Genomic DNA, 19472 nt, shown 5'->3' with positions numbered 1-19472 from the left:
TGAACCTTCACCTTAACTTTGCCAGCGAATCGGGATGTCGATCGTCTAGTTTTTTTTTTGCTAGTTTCTATGATGGTTTTGTAACTAATATTCGCAAAAGCTGAGTCTGGTTTTGCCATGTTTGCTGGCTTGCATGTCTGAATAGTTTGTTTTTTTGGTTATTAATGAAAGTGGCATAAGCAAAATGGTGATTTATTTTTTGCTCCTTAACCGAAAAAAGCTTTTTATTTGACGCCTCAAGGGTCAAGGCGTGGATTTGAATTCAAATCCCGGATTTAATCAAAATGCAAACAAACACAAATTCAAATTTAAACACAAAATTGGCAAATCGACCTACTTTTCAAAGGCAAAGCACACACACACAGTGATTATCCAATCAATGTAGAACTGTCCTTGGTGGCTGCTTTTTAATTCAACAAGACCGTTTTTTTTTTGTTTGTTTGTTATTATTTTTGGCCGTTTGTTTGTTTATTATTTTCCGTTGGGTGTTTGAAATCAAAAACGCGGGGATTTGAAAATTATGTTTGATTTTGGAGCGCGGCTCAAGACGCAGCTTCGCGTCTTTCCGAGAAACTGTGGCGCCCTTCGCTGCGATCCGAACCTTTATAAACTCCGCCAGTGGCTAAACGCACGTGAACAGGTATCAAGCCATTAAAAAACCGCACAAAAAACACCAACTAAAACAAACCGAGCGCACGATGAAAGCGAAACTGCTCTCGGTATCGGTCGTTGTTTATTTTGGGCAATCAGTGAGGGATTCAGAGAGCCGATCAGTACGTCACGGAGCCGGGCTTGTAATTTGATTGCCGGTCTTGCCTGAAGCCGCGTTCATTGACACTGCAATGACGATGACGAAGGGGGCGGGCTCCAGCCTCTCAGCCCGCTCCAGTTCCAGCTCCAGAATTGGGAAAGTCAAGGAGCCCCTTCAAATTGTGGGGCAATTTTGAATGCTGACTACAGGCGAGCCTGTGCAGCTTGAACTTTAGTTTTAAGCCATCTAAATAAAAATTGGGATGTTTTAAAGGTGATATTTATAAAATTATTATTATAATTATACATTAAACTTAAAAGAGTTAATTTTAATCATAAAGAAGTCAAACCCCAAAATAATACTTCTAATAATTATTCAAAAATCATGCTACTTATATTTTGAAAAATTCAATTTAAATATTTTTCCCATATGAGATCAAATTTCTTTTCTGTGTAGTTCCAACTTTTACCTCTTTAATTCGTGTCTCTCTATCACTCGGTTTCAAATTGGGTCAAGCCCTTACGATCTGATAGTAAATACCTCGCTCGTGAAACTAACCAGACATTTGTCATTGCTGCCAATAAAACTTTAAAGAGTTTCAATTAAAAATGTATAAAAGTCAGGGGGTTTATAGAATTTGTGAAATATTTTGAATATGGCTCAATGTTGCTTCCAATAAAGAATAGTTACAGAATTTTCTTGCATACATAAGAATAGTTTTCTTTTTCAATTTAAATAATAAATAAACGTTTTGGATTTAATTTAAAGAGGTTCTACTGTGGCCAAAAAGGAGCAGAAACCGGAAGTACTACTTTAAAAATGCAATTGCTATTGGAAATCGCAATTACAGGAATACAACAGAATTTTCAGGAAGAAGATAATTGCTGCTAAATTAATGTCTCATTAAAGCGTGGCTTCATAATTAGTGGCCAGTCGTTTTAATGAAATAATTCAAGGTGTAATTCTTCAGAAGAAAAAACATATAAGGCGATTCGAATGCCAGTCTGGGTCTAAAAGACAGAATCCTTAATTTTACTTTCCAAAATAATAATGTCATGAATCGGTGTAAATTAAAAAAAAAGTCACCTTGAATTTTAAATATAATATTAAAACTTTAACGTCTTTTTTAAATCAACGTTCACATCGTTGCCAGACCTCACATGAACGAGCGACCAGCGTTGAAAATGTAGCTATTTTCCCGCTAAATCGGGAGGAATAATCCGATCTGGCACTTTTGGTCGCTGGGACACTGACGATCTGGTACTTTTGGTCGCTGGGACTCAAAAGTCTGGCAACTCTGGTAGCTGGGACTCAAAAGTCTGGCAACGCCGCTGCACCACCTACCAGCGTTGCCAGACTTTTCGGTCCCAGCGACCAAAAGTACCAGACCGCTTTTTTAGCCGTTTTTTTTCGGCAATCTAGCTTTTTCTCTGAAGTGACATCGCTGGCAAAGAAAGAGCGGAAAGCAAAACAAAAGAAAATTGAATCGGTCGGTCGTGGGTGCGTTGTGTCGGCTGATTTTCGACTGTTTTCGTCTGCAAGCGCTTTAATTAAACCGTAAAAACCAAGCCTGTAAACTCCCACAAACGCTAACACGCTCTGACTAAACTAAAGAGCCCTTATTTTGAGTAAAAATCGAAAACAAAACCGTGGACTACGCGAGAATCCTTGCAACCCGTGTTGTTGTTGCTGTTTTGCGCTTGCCGAAATACAAATAAGGAGGTGAAGAGGAGAACAAGAAGAAGAACTAAAGTGTGTCCTTACGCCAGAGTGAAATAGAAGAGTGTGTGTGAAGATATCGGCAGGCAATACCGTTATCACAGACCCGGCAAAAACAGAAAGCTGCAGGACAAATCATGTTGATCTCGTGCAAATGCTCGAATTTCGTTGCCTCGACCTCGAAATTGCAGCGCAGCACCAGCGGGGGAGTGGGGTTCCATTCTAACGGCAACGGCAATGGCACTACAGGTGCGAGCGGGACGGCCGCCGGCGAGGTCCCACTGTCGATCCTGCTGTCGCAGGTGTTCCAGCAGAAGTATCCCAGGGACTTCATCTACCACAGCCAGTTCATGGACTTCTTCAAGAACGTAAGTGATATGTACACTATATAGTTCGTCACCCGATTAGTGCTATCGTTCTGAATACGGTTCTCGTGTGTGCGTTAGAGTGAGCGAGAGCGTGTTCCAGTATTGATTGGGGGGTAGGCGAAGCCAAAGGCAACAACAGCGCAGCATAAAAAGCAACAACAATGGGCGAAAAAGGCCTATGCTCGCTCGCTCTGCTCTCGCGGGAATACAGTGGATATCAAGGATAAAGGAAGCCAAGCCAGATTTGTTTATAGAAAAAACTTAAGGGGATATGAACGAAAAAGGCTCTAGCGATTATTTTCGCAATACCATGTCCGCATTTATGCGATATAATCTCAGGGAGCTGAAAACTAGTTTAGGTTCCCCTCAAATCGGGTAATTGTTAAGCGATTTTCACTGTATTTGCCTTGTATTGTGCGCGGAGTGTGCTGGTGTGTGTTTATTATCGTTCTTTATGCTTTGTGTGCCGGCCTATGGCTTTTGCCTTTGCCTTTGCTTTTCGCCGTTTCTGCCTGTGCCGCCTATTCTTAAGGCACGCACAGTCACACACACACATGCAGTCACACGCGGAAGGCAAACATAGGACCATAGGCCTGGAATCGGGAACCGGGAATGGTAATAGGAATGGGCATGGAAAATGGTATGGAAGGGACGGGATAGGGATGTAGGGAATGGTCGGGAACTGCTGGGAAGGGCAGGGGTAGCGGAAAAATAGGGTCATCCATTCGCTGCTCATGGGAAAATCGTGAGCAATCCTCACATTCTGGTTTATTTTTGGCCTGCCCAAGTGCAACTCTCGCATCTCTCTCCTCTGTCCACCGTCTTCCGCTCCTCGAGATCCCCCTTCCCGCACCTGTTTATCCGCCGCTCCTTTTTACACAGGAACACCCTGTTTTCTTTTTTCGTCCGCTTCTCTTTATTTCTTCTTTTTTTTTAACCTGATCGCCGGTATTTTCGTATTTTTAGTTTCCTGCGTCAGCTTCTGTTTTTCCCTCACGTTACTTTTCGTCGTTTTCACTCGCGTTTTTTATGATTTATGCGCCTCTGCCCTCCATTTGTCACGCCCTCAGTTGTAAATAATTTGCATAATTTCGTACCGAGAATTTCCACTTTGTTTTCGCTACCAAAAAAAAAACCCACAAAAAATAAATTTATAATAAAACGTCACAAAAAGGGCGGTCCCTGGCATTCAGGGGTTAAGTGTTGAAGTCAGTTGGCAAAAGTTCATGGGTTAATAATAACGCTTTTCCACTTTTTGGCACTATTTACTTAGGATGTTGCGGATTTCTTGGAACTTTTAGGCAACTAATCTGATTTACAGAAAGTATGTAAATTTTGTTTATTTTTTAACAATCTTTCATATACATAAATAAAAGTTTTAATTGACTTGTGTTAACTTTAAATGGATTATTGTTTATATAAAAAAAAAAAATCAATCTTTAATTAAAATTGTGTTATTAATTTTAAAATTCGTTGATCCTTAATATGCGATATTTAAACAACATTAATAACTGTTTAATTAAATGATAGGTACTTTAAAGTACAATTAACTATCTTTCGAACAAAGTAAAGTTTTTATCTGTTTTCGCTACTTACCATATCTATATTTTGACGTGTTAAGTTGTTTATTTGAACTTTCCAGGAGAATAAGGTACAATTTAAGACACCCCACAATGAACATTCCATTAGTCATTGTTTACGTGGGGAATTTTTGAAAAGAAAAAGTATTTAGATGTATTTTATGATCCCCTTATTTACTTATCTTGAAGAAATAAATATGTTGTTTATTTGAGGTTTTTATTAGCAAAGAAATAGGGACTTTCCATTGTTACTTACTTTTCCCTTTTATAAAGTAATTTATTTGTGCCATATTTCAGTTAAATTATGTGCATATATTGGAGCCATAAACGGGTTCTATTATATTTGACATTGGTGTGCAATAAAGTTTATGGCTTCCCTTCATAAATTTACCATTAAGAACTCTTCCCTACTTTTTAATGTATAGATGTGTTTATTTATTTGTAGTACACGACTGATAAATATAATTATTTACACATTTTGTCTAATAGAATTATTTGTTTATTTTGTGAGCTGGCATAAATAAATGTTTTATGTGTACTATCTTCCTGCGGGAATAGAGCATACCTCAAAATGTATGCATGTAATGGTTAATATTTAATTGTACTGTATTTTTCCATCATACTTTTGGGGTTTTTCTACCTTCTCATCCAAATCCGAAACAGAATCTAAATCAAGTTCTCTGCGTCATTGCCGTCTTGTCTTGTCCACACTTTTCAAGGTTAAATCTCTCTATTCCCTCTCATTTCTTTGCCGGCACTTGTCACATTTTGACAGCACCTGAGAGGGTGGGAGGGAGAGAAAGAGTGACCAAATTTCGAAGTTTGAGAATAAGGTGGGAAAGTGCGCAGGGTTCATAATTGTAATTGTTAATTCCTCTTTTAATTTTATTTTCATTAAACAATTGCACATCCAAACCGCAGGCTGGTAACTCGAATCGAGCAAAATTGAATTGTTCAATAAAGCTACGTCTTGTTATTTGTACTTTGTTGTGTTGTTTTTGTGGTTTAGAGATCGGCAGATATTGCGACTATATAACCATATTGTTGTTTTTGTGTTGCACCCACTTCAAAAGCGCTGAGGCGTACAGCAACAACAATACAGGCAAATAGACCAAAAGTGTTATTTTGAATAATTCAGAGCTCAAAACAAAACAAAACCCCGTAGAAAATAAGAAATATAAATGTTGAAAAATACACATCGAATCACAAATACCCTAAGAAGAGAATTTAGTAGGAAAGAAAAACAAGTTACTACATAATGAGGATCCATTAGGATCATTCATGTATTACTTTTTATAAAGTTTCCTACAAATTTAAATAATTTTATACCTAAATAATTAAATAATTGATTACTCAGGACGTCGGCATATTAAAAATAAGACAATGATGTTGTGATTGCATAATAAAAGAACAACTCACAAATGATATGTCATATCCGAATGTCACTCAGGGTATTACTTTTATTCAAATACACATCATGGCATATATCCATCCACATTGTATAAAAGATATATACATGTATGTATGTATGTAGAGGCTGGCAGCCAGGCCCGTGTGTATATATGTTTATTCTCTATATAGAGCCAAAACGGAACGCTTTTAGAATAAATTACGAAACCAGCGACAAAACACAAGCAAGAAGTAAAAAGCACAAAGAGCACCATAAGAGGGGGTGGCTTGGGGGGTGTAGGGGCAAAGACAGAGGCAGAGGAAGAACAACAACAGCCGAGCCGAAATACAAAACAAAAAACTTGTTTATAATTTTTTTCCCCCATCTCTTTGCTTTTGCCGCATAAGCGTGTGTGAGTGTGCGCGCAAGCTTGTGTTGTGTGTTGGATAAACAAGTTTTCGAGATTTCCAAATGCGACCGGCCGGGTGTACTGGACCGCCGTAAATCGGATGGAGTCCGGGATGAGGCGGAGAAGTCTTCGAAAAGCCCACTGGGCGCAAAAACAGAGGGGGGAGTTACTCAAAAATCTTCAAACAGGCAACAAAATCGAAAGTTATTCATTAGAAAATTTTACGGTGTTTTTATATTAGCATTATGTATTTATAAAGTCTGTTTTTATAATAATCTCTAAAAAGATTACCTCAGATAGTTTTTATTTGGGTAGAAAAATCCCAATTTGATAGACAGTTTTCCTATGTGTAGACACACAAAAGACTCACGAGCACAATATATACAAATATATATATTCAAAAGCTGGGTAGGGGGTCACTAAGGCACTAAGAGATGGAGGAAGCTCGGCTATTCGAATGGTTTTTTTCGGGCCCACTTGATGGGCCAGTTGACAGCCGCTCCGCCGCTACGCACTCTTTTTCCCGCAAAGCTCTCAACTGCGTAGGCACCACCGAAATGTTTAAATTATGAATTTATGCATCAAATTTGTTGAAACGCTGGACGACATATGGCAAGATACGACATCTCTTGATGAGCTATTATTACAAGGCTATGCTCGAATTTTGTTCATCTCTCGAACTTCCCTATGTTTTGTATGACACACAAATTAAATTGTGTGACAATAGGCTCTTTTCATTTTGAAATTCGCTCCGAACATGACATCTGCCAATCATAATTGAATACAGAAATAACACAAATTTGTGGTTATTGGTACTAATGGGTTTTATGGCAGCGGCAAATGATAATGAAATAACTTGGGATTAATAAACGGAATTATCTTTATGTTACATTTCGTTTAAAATTAAATCTTAAGACTATGAAATGTAAAATAACTTGATAATAAACTAAACGCTTTTATTATATTAATTGTTAAAACTATACCATCAAGTTCTAAATCTAAACTATTTATTAGAATATTCTTTACAAGGTTAGAAACTTTTAGAAGGCTTAGTAATTTTCCTTTTTATTAAAAGGTGTAATAATAAAACCCCAGTTGTAATCTAATTACAAAAACCTATAAAATAAAGAAAAAAAGAGTCTCTGATCTCTTACAGTTTGAGAGCTACTATGATGATATGATTGTGCTCAGTGCTCTTCAAACCGACAAAAAGAAGAAGAAAAAGCTGGCGAGTTTTGATTGCACGCACGCCTCTTATCAATTTTCGTTTGTCCAGCGCCCACACGCACACAAACACACCTATGTAGTCTTTTTTTCTAGGTTATCAAACGGTAAAAGCGCTGCGACACACAAGCACACACGTTCTGTTACAGATACTCGTACAATATGGCATTATAATGTATATAGTATAGCGATCGCCGGCAGTCTTGTTGTCGTCAGACGATTGATGTCTGCCTTTAAATTTTGCTCTATTGGAAATTGCATTTGTTTTGCGATTACAAATACCGATTAGAAACTTGAAATGATTAAGGGTCTTGAGATTTCGAGAAAGTTCTCGATCATCTGCGGAAATATCTACATATCTTTTAATGCTGATCTTTTAGTGGATTAAAAAACAAGTTTTGATGAATAAAAACAACCACGATCGGCAGCTGCATTCATATGCTAATGCCCATGTTTATTTTTAGCCCAGTTAATCGTGTTATGAAACCGAAAACCCTTTTCCAATCCACCGACTTCAAGCAAAACAACAAAACAAACAGCAGCAGCAACACGAGTTATCAATCAGTTACAAGTTATATATTAATGGAGGGAAAATATAAGGCGCGGCTGCAATGACAACGTTTGTGGGCCTCTAAAAATAGCCATTATCACATATGTAAAGTCTGTGAATCGTGGAGTACTACAATATGTGTACTTATGTCCCCCCGGGTTGGGTGTAACAATAATAGTAAAGGGAACGATGATAAGTGGCCCAAGTTGGCGGCGGAGAGAAGTCGTTATTTTATCACAAATCAGGCGATGTGGGCTTAATAGCTGTCTGCGACGGTGCAACAACAATTAAAGCTGACGAAATCAGTTGGGGAAATTAAAAATATTTATAGGTCTTTCAGGTCTTGTGGCCTATATACATATCTTTTTCCTAATCTCAAATTATTAAAACCTTTTAAAATAGTTTTTTGCTACAGAAACCTTTTCAATACCATTGTAGTTTTCAAAGCTTAAACTTTATAAACAAAGAAATTATATTTATTAATTTACCATGAGTTTATCTTTTACCACTTAATTTTTAATTAAGAGATCTTGCTTCAATAAATCTTGATTACTCTACTTTAATTCACTGGCCCCGTTTAAAAAGCCACAAATCATCCCCCCAGCAGGAGTCTGCTATCGTTATATCACACAAGGTCAGAGCTCGGAGCTTCATTGTTCCAGAGTCCCAGATGAAGGACACTGTGGTCAATCAGTGTCCGCCACCACCCTGGCTTCCTCCATCCCCCTTTATAGCCACAGCTGCTCAAAGTGCGCGTGTCGGTTAATTGAAAACCAATGTTAATCTTTAACAAATATAACCTTGGATGGGGAAGGCATTCGGACGCATACAGGGCGTATGGGTAATAAAAGCCACACTTGGGCTTCGCTTCTCCATTGAACCAACCAATCTTTTGGAGCAGTTTAATGAGCCCGAACCGTAGACTCTTAACCTTTTCCGTGGGCCTTGTAAGTACCACCGCATCACTCTACAATCTCGTGTAAACAAAACTATAAATTCTTGAATTGAGAAACCGTGTGCGACTGTCTAAAAATAACTAGCGAACAAACACCTCTTCTTGGCGAGCAGCGAGCAATTTTCAAAATATCTAAACGCGAATATTTTGATTTTGCGTGAGCAGCAAGCGAAGAGGGATGAAGAATCCGAAAAGGGGTGGGATTTTTGTTTGTGGTGGGGGGTTGATTCTCTGATCGCTCACGTTTGCTTTGCGTGATTTTTCGGGTGAGGGGTTAATTTCTTCGCTTCCCCCCAATTATGATGATGGTTTCGCATAAATATTTGCTCTGGGGCACAACACAACAACACACAATGCAGCAGGAAAGAAAAAAGCAGAATCAGGCGAGAAATAAATAAATAATGAAAACTGTGTCAAATGTGCGGCCGCAGATTTGTTTGCTTTGGATAAACACGATACAAGAGGACCGAAACGTCTAAATTTCATATGCAAATAGGGTTTGAAAAGTGTAAAGGTGTACAAGCAAAAAACTAGGTCTCTTAAATAACAGAAATTGTAAAACTATATTTGATAGTTAAGATATAGTGTTTGAATTCTGTAATTCTTGCTTTATTACAATTATCTCAAAAATAAATAAAATCTTCCTTCCTTAAAGTTTTCAGTGTGTTTACATCTTATCACAAAGATTTGCCTCTTTTGTAAAATCCAATGAAAAAGTTATAAATAGCCCCTTTACACTGATAATCACCTTCCTATCAACAAATTCCGTATTTCGGCAGCTCCAAAAATAGTCAGTCTCAAGTCGGTGTTTCTCCTGGGATCGCTACAGATGATCTCATTATTCCAGTAGGGAATGTATGTATATGGGCATATATTTATATTATTATTTATACCGATCCGTATAGGTGTATGCACGAGTGTGTGTATAAAGCAAGTAAACTAACAATTAACAGCAGACGTTGGGCAGGCCCGAGAATGCCGCCATCTTTTCTGTTTGTTTATTAAATTTGAGTTGTAGCCAGCCGGCTGTGCGCTGAGCAAACCACAGAACCCACGGCAACGAAAATTTGTTTGTCAAAGTTTTTAGATAACGCCTGGCACACCTCTCTGCCCCTACATACCCCTTCTTTTCTATCTTGGCTCTACTCCTATCGAATTCAGCTTGGCACTGCCCGGGTAGGCAAACATTGTTGCGCCTAATTTACTGTTATGCACAGGGACAAATTCCAAATACTATTGATTGTAGTATATAGTCTTGGGCTTTTTGGTTTGGCATAAGCAAAATTTAATTGAAATTAAACTTATTAATTAGCTAAACATAAACAAAAAGTAAGTAATATGGTAATCATATCTGCAATGTGGACATATTTGGTATCAATTGCAATTTGTTTTCGCGAATTTTAAAACTTTTTTTTGCTCATATATATTTAAAAAAAGTTCTTAAAATATAAGAATGGTATGACCGTACCACAAAAGTTCTTAAGAAACTAAGGTTACCTTTTTGATAAGAATAAGAGGTTTAAATATAAGGTAATTGCGTCAGAAATTTTATTTCAAAAGCGAGAAAAGCTTAATATTATAATTATAATTATAATATTATAATCGTATACTTTTTTCCCAAGTGCCGACAATCGAGCTTCGAGGCATTTGCTCACCTTTCGAGGCATACCGATTAAATAAACGCTTAATCTGCCATCGGCGCAAAGCACACGTGTGCACGTTTCCCAGAGCTTTCTAACGCTCTCCCGTTCCCTCCCCCATTCCGTATTCTATTTAGTCCCGATTGCATTCATAACATACATATATATACGAGAATATATATCTTGGGGTTGGGGGTGGAGTGCTCCATCGGCTGGCGAGACTATAAGCGTTGTTTTGGGTCTAAGGGCCTTATCAGATTTTGCTTTCAAACGACATTGAATGATACGCTTTTTTTTTTATTATTTTTCCCTTTTTGTTTTTTTCCCGTAGATAAGGCAGCAACATTTTATTAGGGAAGTGTGAACGAGGAAGGGGATGAAGAAAAAACAATAAGCTTAAATTAGGTTTAGAAAGTTAACATGGCAGCAATTAATTTTGTAATACGAGCAGGGAAGTGTGGGGAAAGGCGAGTAAGATAATCAATTACACGAGGGCTTAAACAAGAAAAACAACAATGCTTTATAATAATAATGCTTAAGCTCCCCAATGGGTTCACAAATTTTACATAAGAACCATTAATTTTCTTAGAAAAAGAAATTATTTTAAAGATTAGAACTGGAACCTGAATTTATTAACTAACAAATGTAAAAAAGTTACATATATTTTTTTGGGAATTACCGATGTTTCTTTTTTATACAAAAAATTTTTAATTTAATTATTATTAAAATAGCCCCAGAAAAGTATTTAAAAGAGTTAAAAGCATCATAATTTTTTTTTAATATACTAACACTTCTTTAAACTAACTTTAACTAGTGATTCAATAAGTTCCTGTAAACGAAATTATACAAAACAGAACCCCTTTGTTATAGGCTCTTCTAAATACTTTCAGAAGCTTAAAAAAAAATGTATTTCTTCATCAACTCAATAGGCCCTTTATTTAGAAACAAAGAACCTAACGAACCCTTTTTAGATAGAAGCCCGGTTAAGTCTGCATAAAACCAGTTTGAGCCATCAAGTGACCCAAAGACACTTTTATAGGGAATTAAATCGGGGCTTAAGCGCCCAAGTGACTCATGTAGCCCGGCCCAAGAACCGAAGAGAACCCCAAGAGAAAGAAGACCATAGCAAAACAAAGACCCTAGATGGACAGGGACTGGCCAAAGTAGTGGAAATTTTTCGAAAAATGAGCCCAGACTGAAGCGGCGGCCATACAAATTGGCAATTCGTAATCCGAAAGAGCGAAAACGCCCCGCACGCGCGTGTGTCCCCAGCTGTCTAAAGTTGTTTATGATAATGGCCAACGACGACGACGTATCTGAAGAGCGAAATGTGTTTGCTTTTTTTTAACAAAAAAATACAAAAAAACAAAACTAAAAAAACCGAAAAAAAAGACAGAATGAAGAGGAAGAGGGTATTATTGTATTATTCGTGAGCAGCGAGGCGAACAAAGTCGCACCCCAAAGCCCACCCCGCATCCCCTTTGCAAGCAGGGGGCCCAGGGGGGATCCAAATCTATAAAAGATTATTTTCGTAGTTTCTTTTGCCAGTTGATTTGTTTACAACTTATTTTCTTTTTGGCTCAGTTTCGGTTTCTGCCGAATGAAATGAAACAAGGCAAGTTATCTCAAAGCTATAATAAAAAGTAAAATCCGATGAAAATAGAAATAGAAATGGAAAACAAAACAAAGGAAAATGCGTCAATCGGAGCAAATGATTGTTATTTTCTATTTTCTATTGTTTTTTTTTTCGGTTGTTTTTAGGCGAAAGGTGTGCCAGCTACACGGATGATTGATGGCCTGATTGATTGGTAATTAACGAAGGTGCTAACACTTGCAACAGGTTAATGCCCCCTCTTCACTTTTCCCCTTGGCATAGAAAATACCATATTGATAAAGAGCCACCGAGTGGAAGTCTTTAAAATGACTTGCTTTTTAATTCTATAAAATATAAAAAATATTTATAAATATAGAGCTTATCGCGTAGCCTCCCTGAAAGTATAAATAAATACCAACATATTAAAACAACGAAACCTAATTGAAATATAAATCGAGTTATATTTGAATATACAAAAAGACATTTTAATGGATCCTCTCTTAATAGGTCTATCTGAGGTTCTAGAATACTAGTTTTGAAAAATTATCATATTATCAAATATGGTTTTTAAAATGACCCTTCTACATGTGACTATTGTAGTTTGAGACACGTGTGTTTTATAATGACCTCAAATATTTATAATCTTTGTCATAAACATCTGATTTGGCCCTAGTCTGTACCTTTGGTCACAGTCTAAGTTGTTTGTTTGTTTTTCTGCCAGCACAAAATGCAAAGCGAATTGAAATGTAGAAAAAAAAGAAAAAAGAGAAGGAGAAAATGGCACGGGGAAAATCGGACAGACGTTCGTTGTGGAGGTTGTCAGACCCTAAGTAGACCCATTAGACACATCGAGTGTCGGGCGGGCCGCCCGCTTAATTAATGCCGGGCAATCAATTACACTACACAACACCCAGTGGCTACAACGACAGCAACAAATTAATTATGCAGCAATGTGCAAAATGCGAAAAAAATATTACACACATTGAGAGCTCTAAAGTTGTTTGTTTTATGAGAATCGTTCTGGTTGTATAAGCCGGACGAGGAGGGGGATCCGGATCGGGATCTGCATAGCCAGACACTCTGATATGAATTTCAATTGTTTCAGTCGTTGCTCAGACGGATAGAATTAAAAATTATACAAAATAAAACTAAAATAGAAATACTCGAACAGGGCAACTCAAATGCGCAACAGCTTTAAAAGCCTTCGTTATCAGGTATTTAGCATAACCAAATAGCTCTCAAATGCACTCTTTACTTCCCGTCTGAATCCAAAACATAACTCTTGGGTTTATGGCTATATAACTTTATGACTATATTATGCGATGCTGTATGTCATTAAACGTTTTTTAATCTGTCTAGGTTGTTTTTAATGTCAAGACGTTTTGGTTTTTTATAGATTTAATTGTTTACTTGTCAAAAAAAAACATTATAACTATTACTTTTCATATAGAATGATAATAAACATCTTCAATAAACAATTTTTTAATTTCATTATCATCGAACCTATAAATAATATATATTCTTGATCAGCAATAACAGCCGAATCCTTTTGTATTTTGCTTTATAAGATTAATAAAGTCCACATTATTCCCCCAAGTGTTCCCCATAAATATACATTTTATGTAGACAGTTTTTTAAAGACATTTTTAGACGTCTTTTTCATAGCCATTGTGCATATTAAGAGATCCACGACCGTTTCTCGCTGACAGTTTGACAACGAATTCGACAGTTGGCACAATTGCAACTGATTCCCTTTAGATTGCATACATTATTTATATGTCGGGCTTCAATTAAAACGATTTATATTGATTTCCGATATGCGAGCGGCGTCTGCAACTGAACTACGTGCTCCTCGTCGCGTTTCCTCCGGGCGAATCAGCTGAGCTCTGTGTCCGTCTGTTTCCTAGCTCTTTCAGAAGAAGCTTATCCAACAAGAACACGCCATGTTTTATTTATTATTATTTACGTTTGTTGCTTTTTTTACCTTTGGTTGATTTGTTTTTTGTATTCTTTTTTCGGGCAGAAGACTCGAAGAGCGATTACAATTAATCAAATGTGCGCGGGCCTGGCCATAAAACAAACGGTCATACGTCAAAGTCGGTTATTTAATTAGCCAAACGGTGGCGCCACAGCATAATTAGCACAGACATTTAATTTCAATTAAGCCAGAGAAGTCGATAATTCGAACACAGAGAGAGAGAGAGGAGGCAGTTACGTTAATTAAGCAACTCAAGCGAATTGCCTTCAATTGTTGAATTGTCATTGCAGTCTGAAAGTCACTAAGAAGAGTCATTGACACTTGGCAAATGGCGCAAACGACGAGCGAGAGATGCATGCTGCAACTTCTTACAAAATGTGTTGTGTAAAAAAAAGGGGGCAAAACAAATTCCCTTTCTTTTCTTTATCCTGGATGAACCACAAGGGGGAGGGAGCTAGCTGCCTGACAGCCCACTCAAAGTTTTACAGCCCAAACTGATAATGTCAGGCGGTCGGGGCCAAGCCGTGAGCAAGTCAACAAGAAAAACACCCACTTTAAGCTTAGCCAGCCGGGCCATAAAAACTGTAAATAACGCTAAAAAATATCAAGAATGAATGATGGATGGCGATCAGCGATGATCGATTGCCCAGTTACCCTGGTATTTTGACTTATTTTCTTGTAAACAACCAAAAAACAGAGCTGGAATGCCAATCAATTGTAATCGGAGTGGAAAAATTTGTGACACTGTCAAAGACCAGTTTACAGAATGGAATTTATAAGGTCGTGAGGAAGCTTTGCTTGTACATTGCAGGCAAAGCGTGAAAGAGAGAGCAAGAAGGATCTTCTACACAAACAAGGACTCTCTTTTCTAAGTTAAGAAAAGTAAAGTAAATAACGATAAAACACAAGGAAATACTCAATTTGATCGACCCCATTTTTAAATTTAATTGCCTCAATCAAGGTCAAATAAATGTTGGCAATCTTAATTATATTCAGCAGATAAAGTCATAAATCTAAAATTAAAAACCATTAACAAGTGTTCCTTTCGATTGTGCACAATGTACACCCCATTTTTTCGACACAATCTAATCTGGTTATCAATAGACATCTGCCTAGGTTAATCATACCTCATACCCACTACAGGGTATCAGCGAAGCAAATTAGCAGCAAGAAAAACAACAGGCCAGAGCCCAGACTCTTGTAGCTACGAAAACAGTCATAAAATTGCAATTTTAAACTGAGCAAATAAGCCTGAGCCCATAAATATGTTTATGCGTTTGGCTGGCTGGCAGCAATAATAATAACAACAGCACAAACATGCCAAAACACTTGACAACAATGCATTTGCATTGTCATTTGTTGCTATTTACCGGGCTCGTTTTCTTTTTGTTGTTCTTTGGCTTTTTATTTGTGCCTCATTCATATAATTATTGTCGCCAAGCGACTGTGGCTGATTAGATATTACCGCACCGCACCGAGTGTAAACAAGTTTGGAATTTGCATTAAAAACAATATTTTTCGAGTGGGTGTGAGCTAAACCGACAACTTGTTATTGTCCAAAATGGATATGAAAACAATTTTAGAAAAGAAGATGCCTGGTCGAATGCAGCTGCAATTTGAAAATGCCGGAAATTGGCTTCACTCGGTTAAGTTTAAACAATATGTATAAATAGTGATGGAGGAATTTGCATACCACAAATATAGCTCATTTTGTTTTCTACTATATATTTTATTCAAATAATATTTTATTATTATATCAGCAGCTAATGAATTTGCATACAAATTAAACTGTTTTCACTGACTTTCAACCAAAATTTTTTATATTTTTTGCCAAACTTGGTCAATATTTGCATTAAAATTAAATTGTTTATTGGTGTTATGGTAATTTTTAAGCAAAACAAAGTTGAGTTTGTATGGGATATGCATTCTGTGGACATGATCTCATAATTATCTTCACCTGAAGAGGATAATGTGGATGGGTTATGTTCGGTTGATGCAGTCCCGGAGAAGGAAGAGATACCATACTTGGAGGGGTGGGCAACATTGTTATTTGATTTCTGTTGACGTTTGCATTTCATACGTTAATTCAATTTAATTCCCTGTATCACCCCCTCACACCCTAACCACTGCCCCGTCTGGTTTATTGTCGCCCGTCGTCCGTCGTCCGGGTTATATGAATATTATTGCTTGAATTGTGTTGGAGGCAAGTGTCAAATTTAGCCGAGCACGTCTATAAAAAGTGCTTTTCGCTCCTGTGTCAGTCGGCAAACACGTGCTATTTCGTGGAACGAAAACATGCCGGAATTATAGTGCATAAAATGCGGGAATTTTGTAGGAATTTATCCATTTAATTTAAAGGGGGGCTATGGGAATAGTTGTTTATAGTTTGTATAGTATAAAGCCGTGTCTCGTAACTTTTATAGTCTAGTGGCATTATGATGATGATTGTCTGGTTTGTTTTTTCCTAATGTTTGCCATATCTTTTCCCATTGATTGTTTGATATCAGAGCTTGTTGTTTACCCATCCTCACATCTTCTGGCTGTGTCACCATTACGTACTGAATAATTCAAGTAGTCTGCATTGTACTCTTTGTTCTTTTGGGCCCCAACAGCATTTTGCCATTGCACTAATTGTTTGTTGTTTTCGGTGTTCATCATCGGTCTCTTGTTCTCCGATAAGTCCTCCCTCGGGTGCAGCACTCGAAACGAACATAATTGACAAATTTGCACTTGAACTACTGTGTGCGCGGGGTTGTCTGTCTGACTGAGTAAATATCGAAGAAAATATGGGTTGGGATCGAGGTCGGGGAAATTGGTAATCCACTTTATCAGCCATTGACCAGACTGTGTGGGGAAACCCTTATCAAAACAGTCATAAAAAAAGTGAAGGGGTTCACTGGCAAAAAGCTGAATAAATATTGTAAATTAAGGGATTTAATATTAGTACAAGTTAACGTTACTAAATCCTCTACTTATTTATGTTAATATCCATCGAAACATAACTAATTTTCTTAACTTTTTTTATCTTTACAGGCCCATGGACCCATTCCAGACCTCAACGTGGCCGTGATCAATCAGCGAGAGCTGCTATATGGCCTCACCTTGGACGCCGCTGGCCAAAGCTGGCAGCTGACCCTGTGCATCAACTGCAAGGAAGTGCTGTGCGCCAAGCGACTGACGGCCGGTGCCGGGGCCACGCCCACCCTCTACCTCATCAACCTCAGGCTGCTGAGCAGCAGCGAGGAACTAGCGCAGCGCAGATCCAACAAGTTATACTCGGAGACCTTCGAGCTGCTGATCATGGACATGGACAAAGACAGTGGCAAGGATTCGTTGCCTGAGGGACTTACCAGTGGTATATCAGCTTCAGCATCCAGCCTGAGCTTAGGCAAGGCGTTCGCCAGTTCAATAGACGCGCGGGCACAGAGATGCCGGATGATTCAGGCCTATCAGCAGGCGCGATTGCAGGAGGAGATAATGGAGACGAACGGTCGCATCGAGAGGTATGCCAACAATCAGTTCCAGCTGCTGAACAGCTTCCGGGAGAAGTCGGACCAGGACTTGGCGCTGCTGCTGCGGTTGATCCGTGCGCAGCCCGAGCAGGCCTTGGAGCTGCTGGATCGTGCCATGCCCCCCGCCCTGGAAGTGGCTAGCAATCAGCCGCAGAGTGCCACTGCCCGGCGCAGGAATACCATCAGCAGCCGGAGGGAGTTGAATGGACCCACAACGCCCACCACCACGCTGAATCATCCACCCAACTTCCTCACGCTGAACCAGCAGCCGCAACAGCAGCAGCAACAGCAACAGCCATTATCCGGTGCCTCCTCGGTTGCCAGGAAGATGTCGCACTTTGACACACCGCCCGCCACCCCAGAAGCCACGCCCATGAGCGTGGGCAACAGTCCCACCTTCCGACAGCAATCGTCTGGCGGTTCTGGTGGTGGTGGTCAACCCACCCAAATGCTGGCCACCAATGGAGTGACCTCGTCGCAGGCCGCTGCAGATGATGCGGATGACTGCCTGTTCGATCTGGAGGATGTGGATGCACCGGCGGTGCAGTCTGTGCCGGTGCCTAGCTACCCGCGCAACATGATCTACCAGCAGGAGTCGCACCAACCGCGTCATAATCCGTTCCAGAATGTGGAGCAGGAGAGCAGCATGGGAAATGTGCTGGACGATGAGGCAGCCGACGAAGCTGAAGGTGGGTTCAGGATTAGTGATTTAAACCATTCCAGATATTAATTTTTATCGATTCTTTCACAGATGCTCTCGATCTGAACAGCTCCATTTCCATACCAACGCGAGGTGGTCGTCCCACGCAGGCGCAGCTGATGAACTTCGCCCGGAGCCTGCCCATTGAGATAGCCAACACCACGCTGGCCGAGCGAGCTGCTGGGGCCAACAATAACAATTATGCTATGGGATGCGAGGAGGTGAGATTAGCAGAGATTATTATAACCTATTTACTTGCGATTACTAATGTTTCTGTGTTTAAAACAGGGAATGGACAACATAGACATAGCGGCCAGCATCCAGGCGCTGACCAAGAGCGTCCATGGCGAGGCTGTGTTTGGGGATCTGCCCCGACCCCGGCTGCGATCCCAGATTGAGGGCTAGCGGCGCTGGCGGGGATTTTAGGAGTCACCACTACGTACACATATATATATTTAAATATATATATATATATATATCAGCTCGTAATCTGCATACTTTGTTAGCTTGTAGCCCAGCCGCCTTGATTGATTGTTTGTTTTCGCTACCTAAACTAAATTAGTTGCTCAACGAAACAAGGACACAACAACACACACGAAGCGCCTTCCACACAAACAAACACAACATGTCCTTCATCTAACCACACCCACACATGAAACCACATACGCACCACCTACCAACTACCAAGTACCAACTAAGCAGACAGTTTGCAATTTTCTTTAATAATATTATCGCCTATAAGTTTCTATTTCATTTTTTCGGATGATCTTCGATTGGAAATGTGTATTTTCTTCGTACGACGAGTGTAGTACGGCTGTCGTTGGCTGTTGCACATTGAGTTAACTAACTGATACTGATACTGATGATGTTGTTAGTTTATACAATGAATAATCTAGTATACATATACATACATTATATATATATATATTATACAAAAAAACATAAAGAAACCATAAAGAATGCCATCAGCTCCCCAGCTGTGACGCAAAGCAAGACGCACCACAAGAGCGTTCAATCTAATGTCGTTGTTTTCGTTTTAGTATTGGGTATATTGTAAATCCTGAATCCCCTTAAACCCTTTTTAACTCCCCCTTCCAATGGA

At 39.0% G+C, this 19472-nt stretch overlaps 1 protein-coding gene across 1 annotated transcript; it reads left to right on the top strand.

The window, feature by feature from the left end:
• Positions 1–2211: 2211 nt before the first annotated feature.
• PRAS40 (Proline-rich Akt substrate 40 kDa) lies at positions 2212–19390 on the top strand. The gene is made up of 4 exons (XM_017169330.3): positions 2212–2838; positions 17192–18359; positions 18422–18591; positions 18659–19390. Exons 1-4 carry the CDS (start codon positions 2608–2610, stop codon positions 18773–18775), a joined length of 1686 nt encoding a protein of 561 aa, XP_017024819.1. The 5' UTR covers positions 2212–2607; the 3' UTR covers positions 18776–19390.
• The last annotated feature ends 82 nt before the right edge of the window (positions 19391–19472 follow it).

Source organism: Drosophila kikkawai, chromosome 2R (genome assembly GCF_030179895.1).
Source record: "Drosophila kikkawai strain 14028-0561.14 chromosome 2R, DkikHiC1v2, whole genome shotgun sequence".
NCBI classification, from domain to species: domain Eukaryota; kingdom Metazoa; phylum Arthropoda; class Insecta; order Diptera; family Drosophilidae; genus Drosophila; species Drosophila kikkawai.
The sequence above is the reverse complement of the archived record's forward strand: the minus strand, read 5'-3'. Positions and strand labels throughout refer to the sequence as shown.

Bases quoted from the DNA above. Each gene is read 5' to 3' on its own strand.
- PRAS40 (XM_017169330.3), top strand. From the start codon at position 2,608: ATGTTGATCTCGTGCAAATGCTCGAATTTCGTTGCCTCGACCTCGAAA. The intron at 18,360-18,421 runs GTGGGTTCAGGA...ATTCTTTCACAG, and splicing joins GGCAGCCGACGAAGCTGAAG to ATGCTCTCGATCTGAACAGC. The intron at 18,592-18,658 runs GTGAGATTAGCA...TGTTTAAAACAG, and splicing joins ATGCTATGGGATGCGAGGAG to GGAATGGACAACATAGACAT.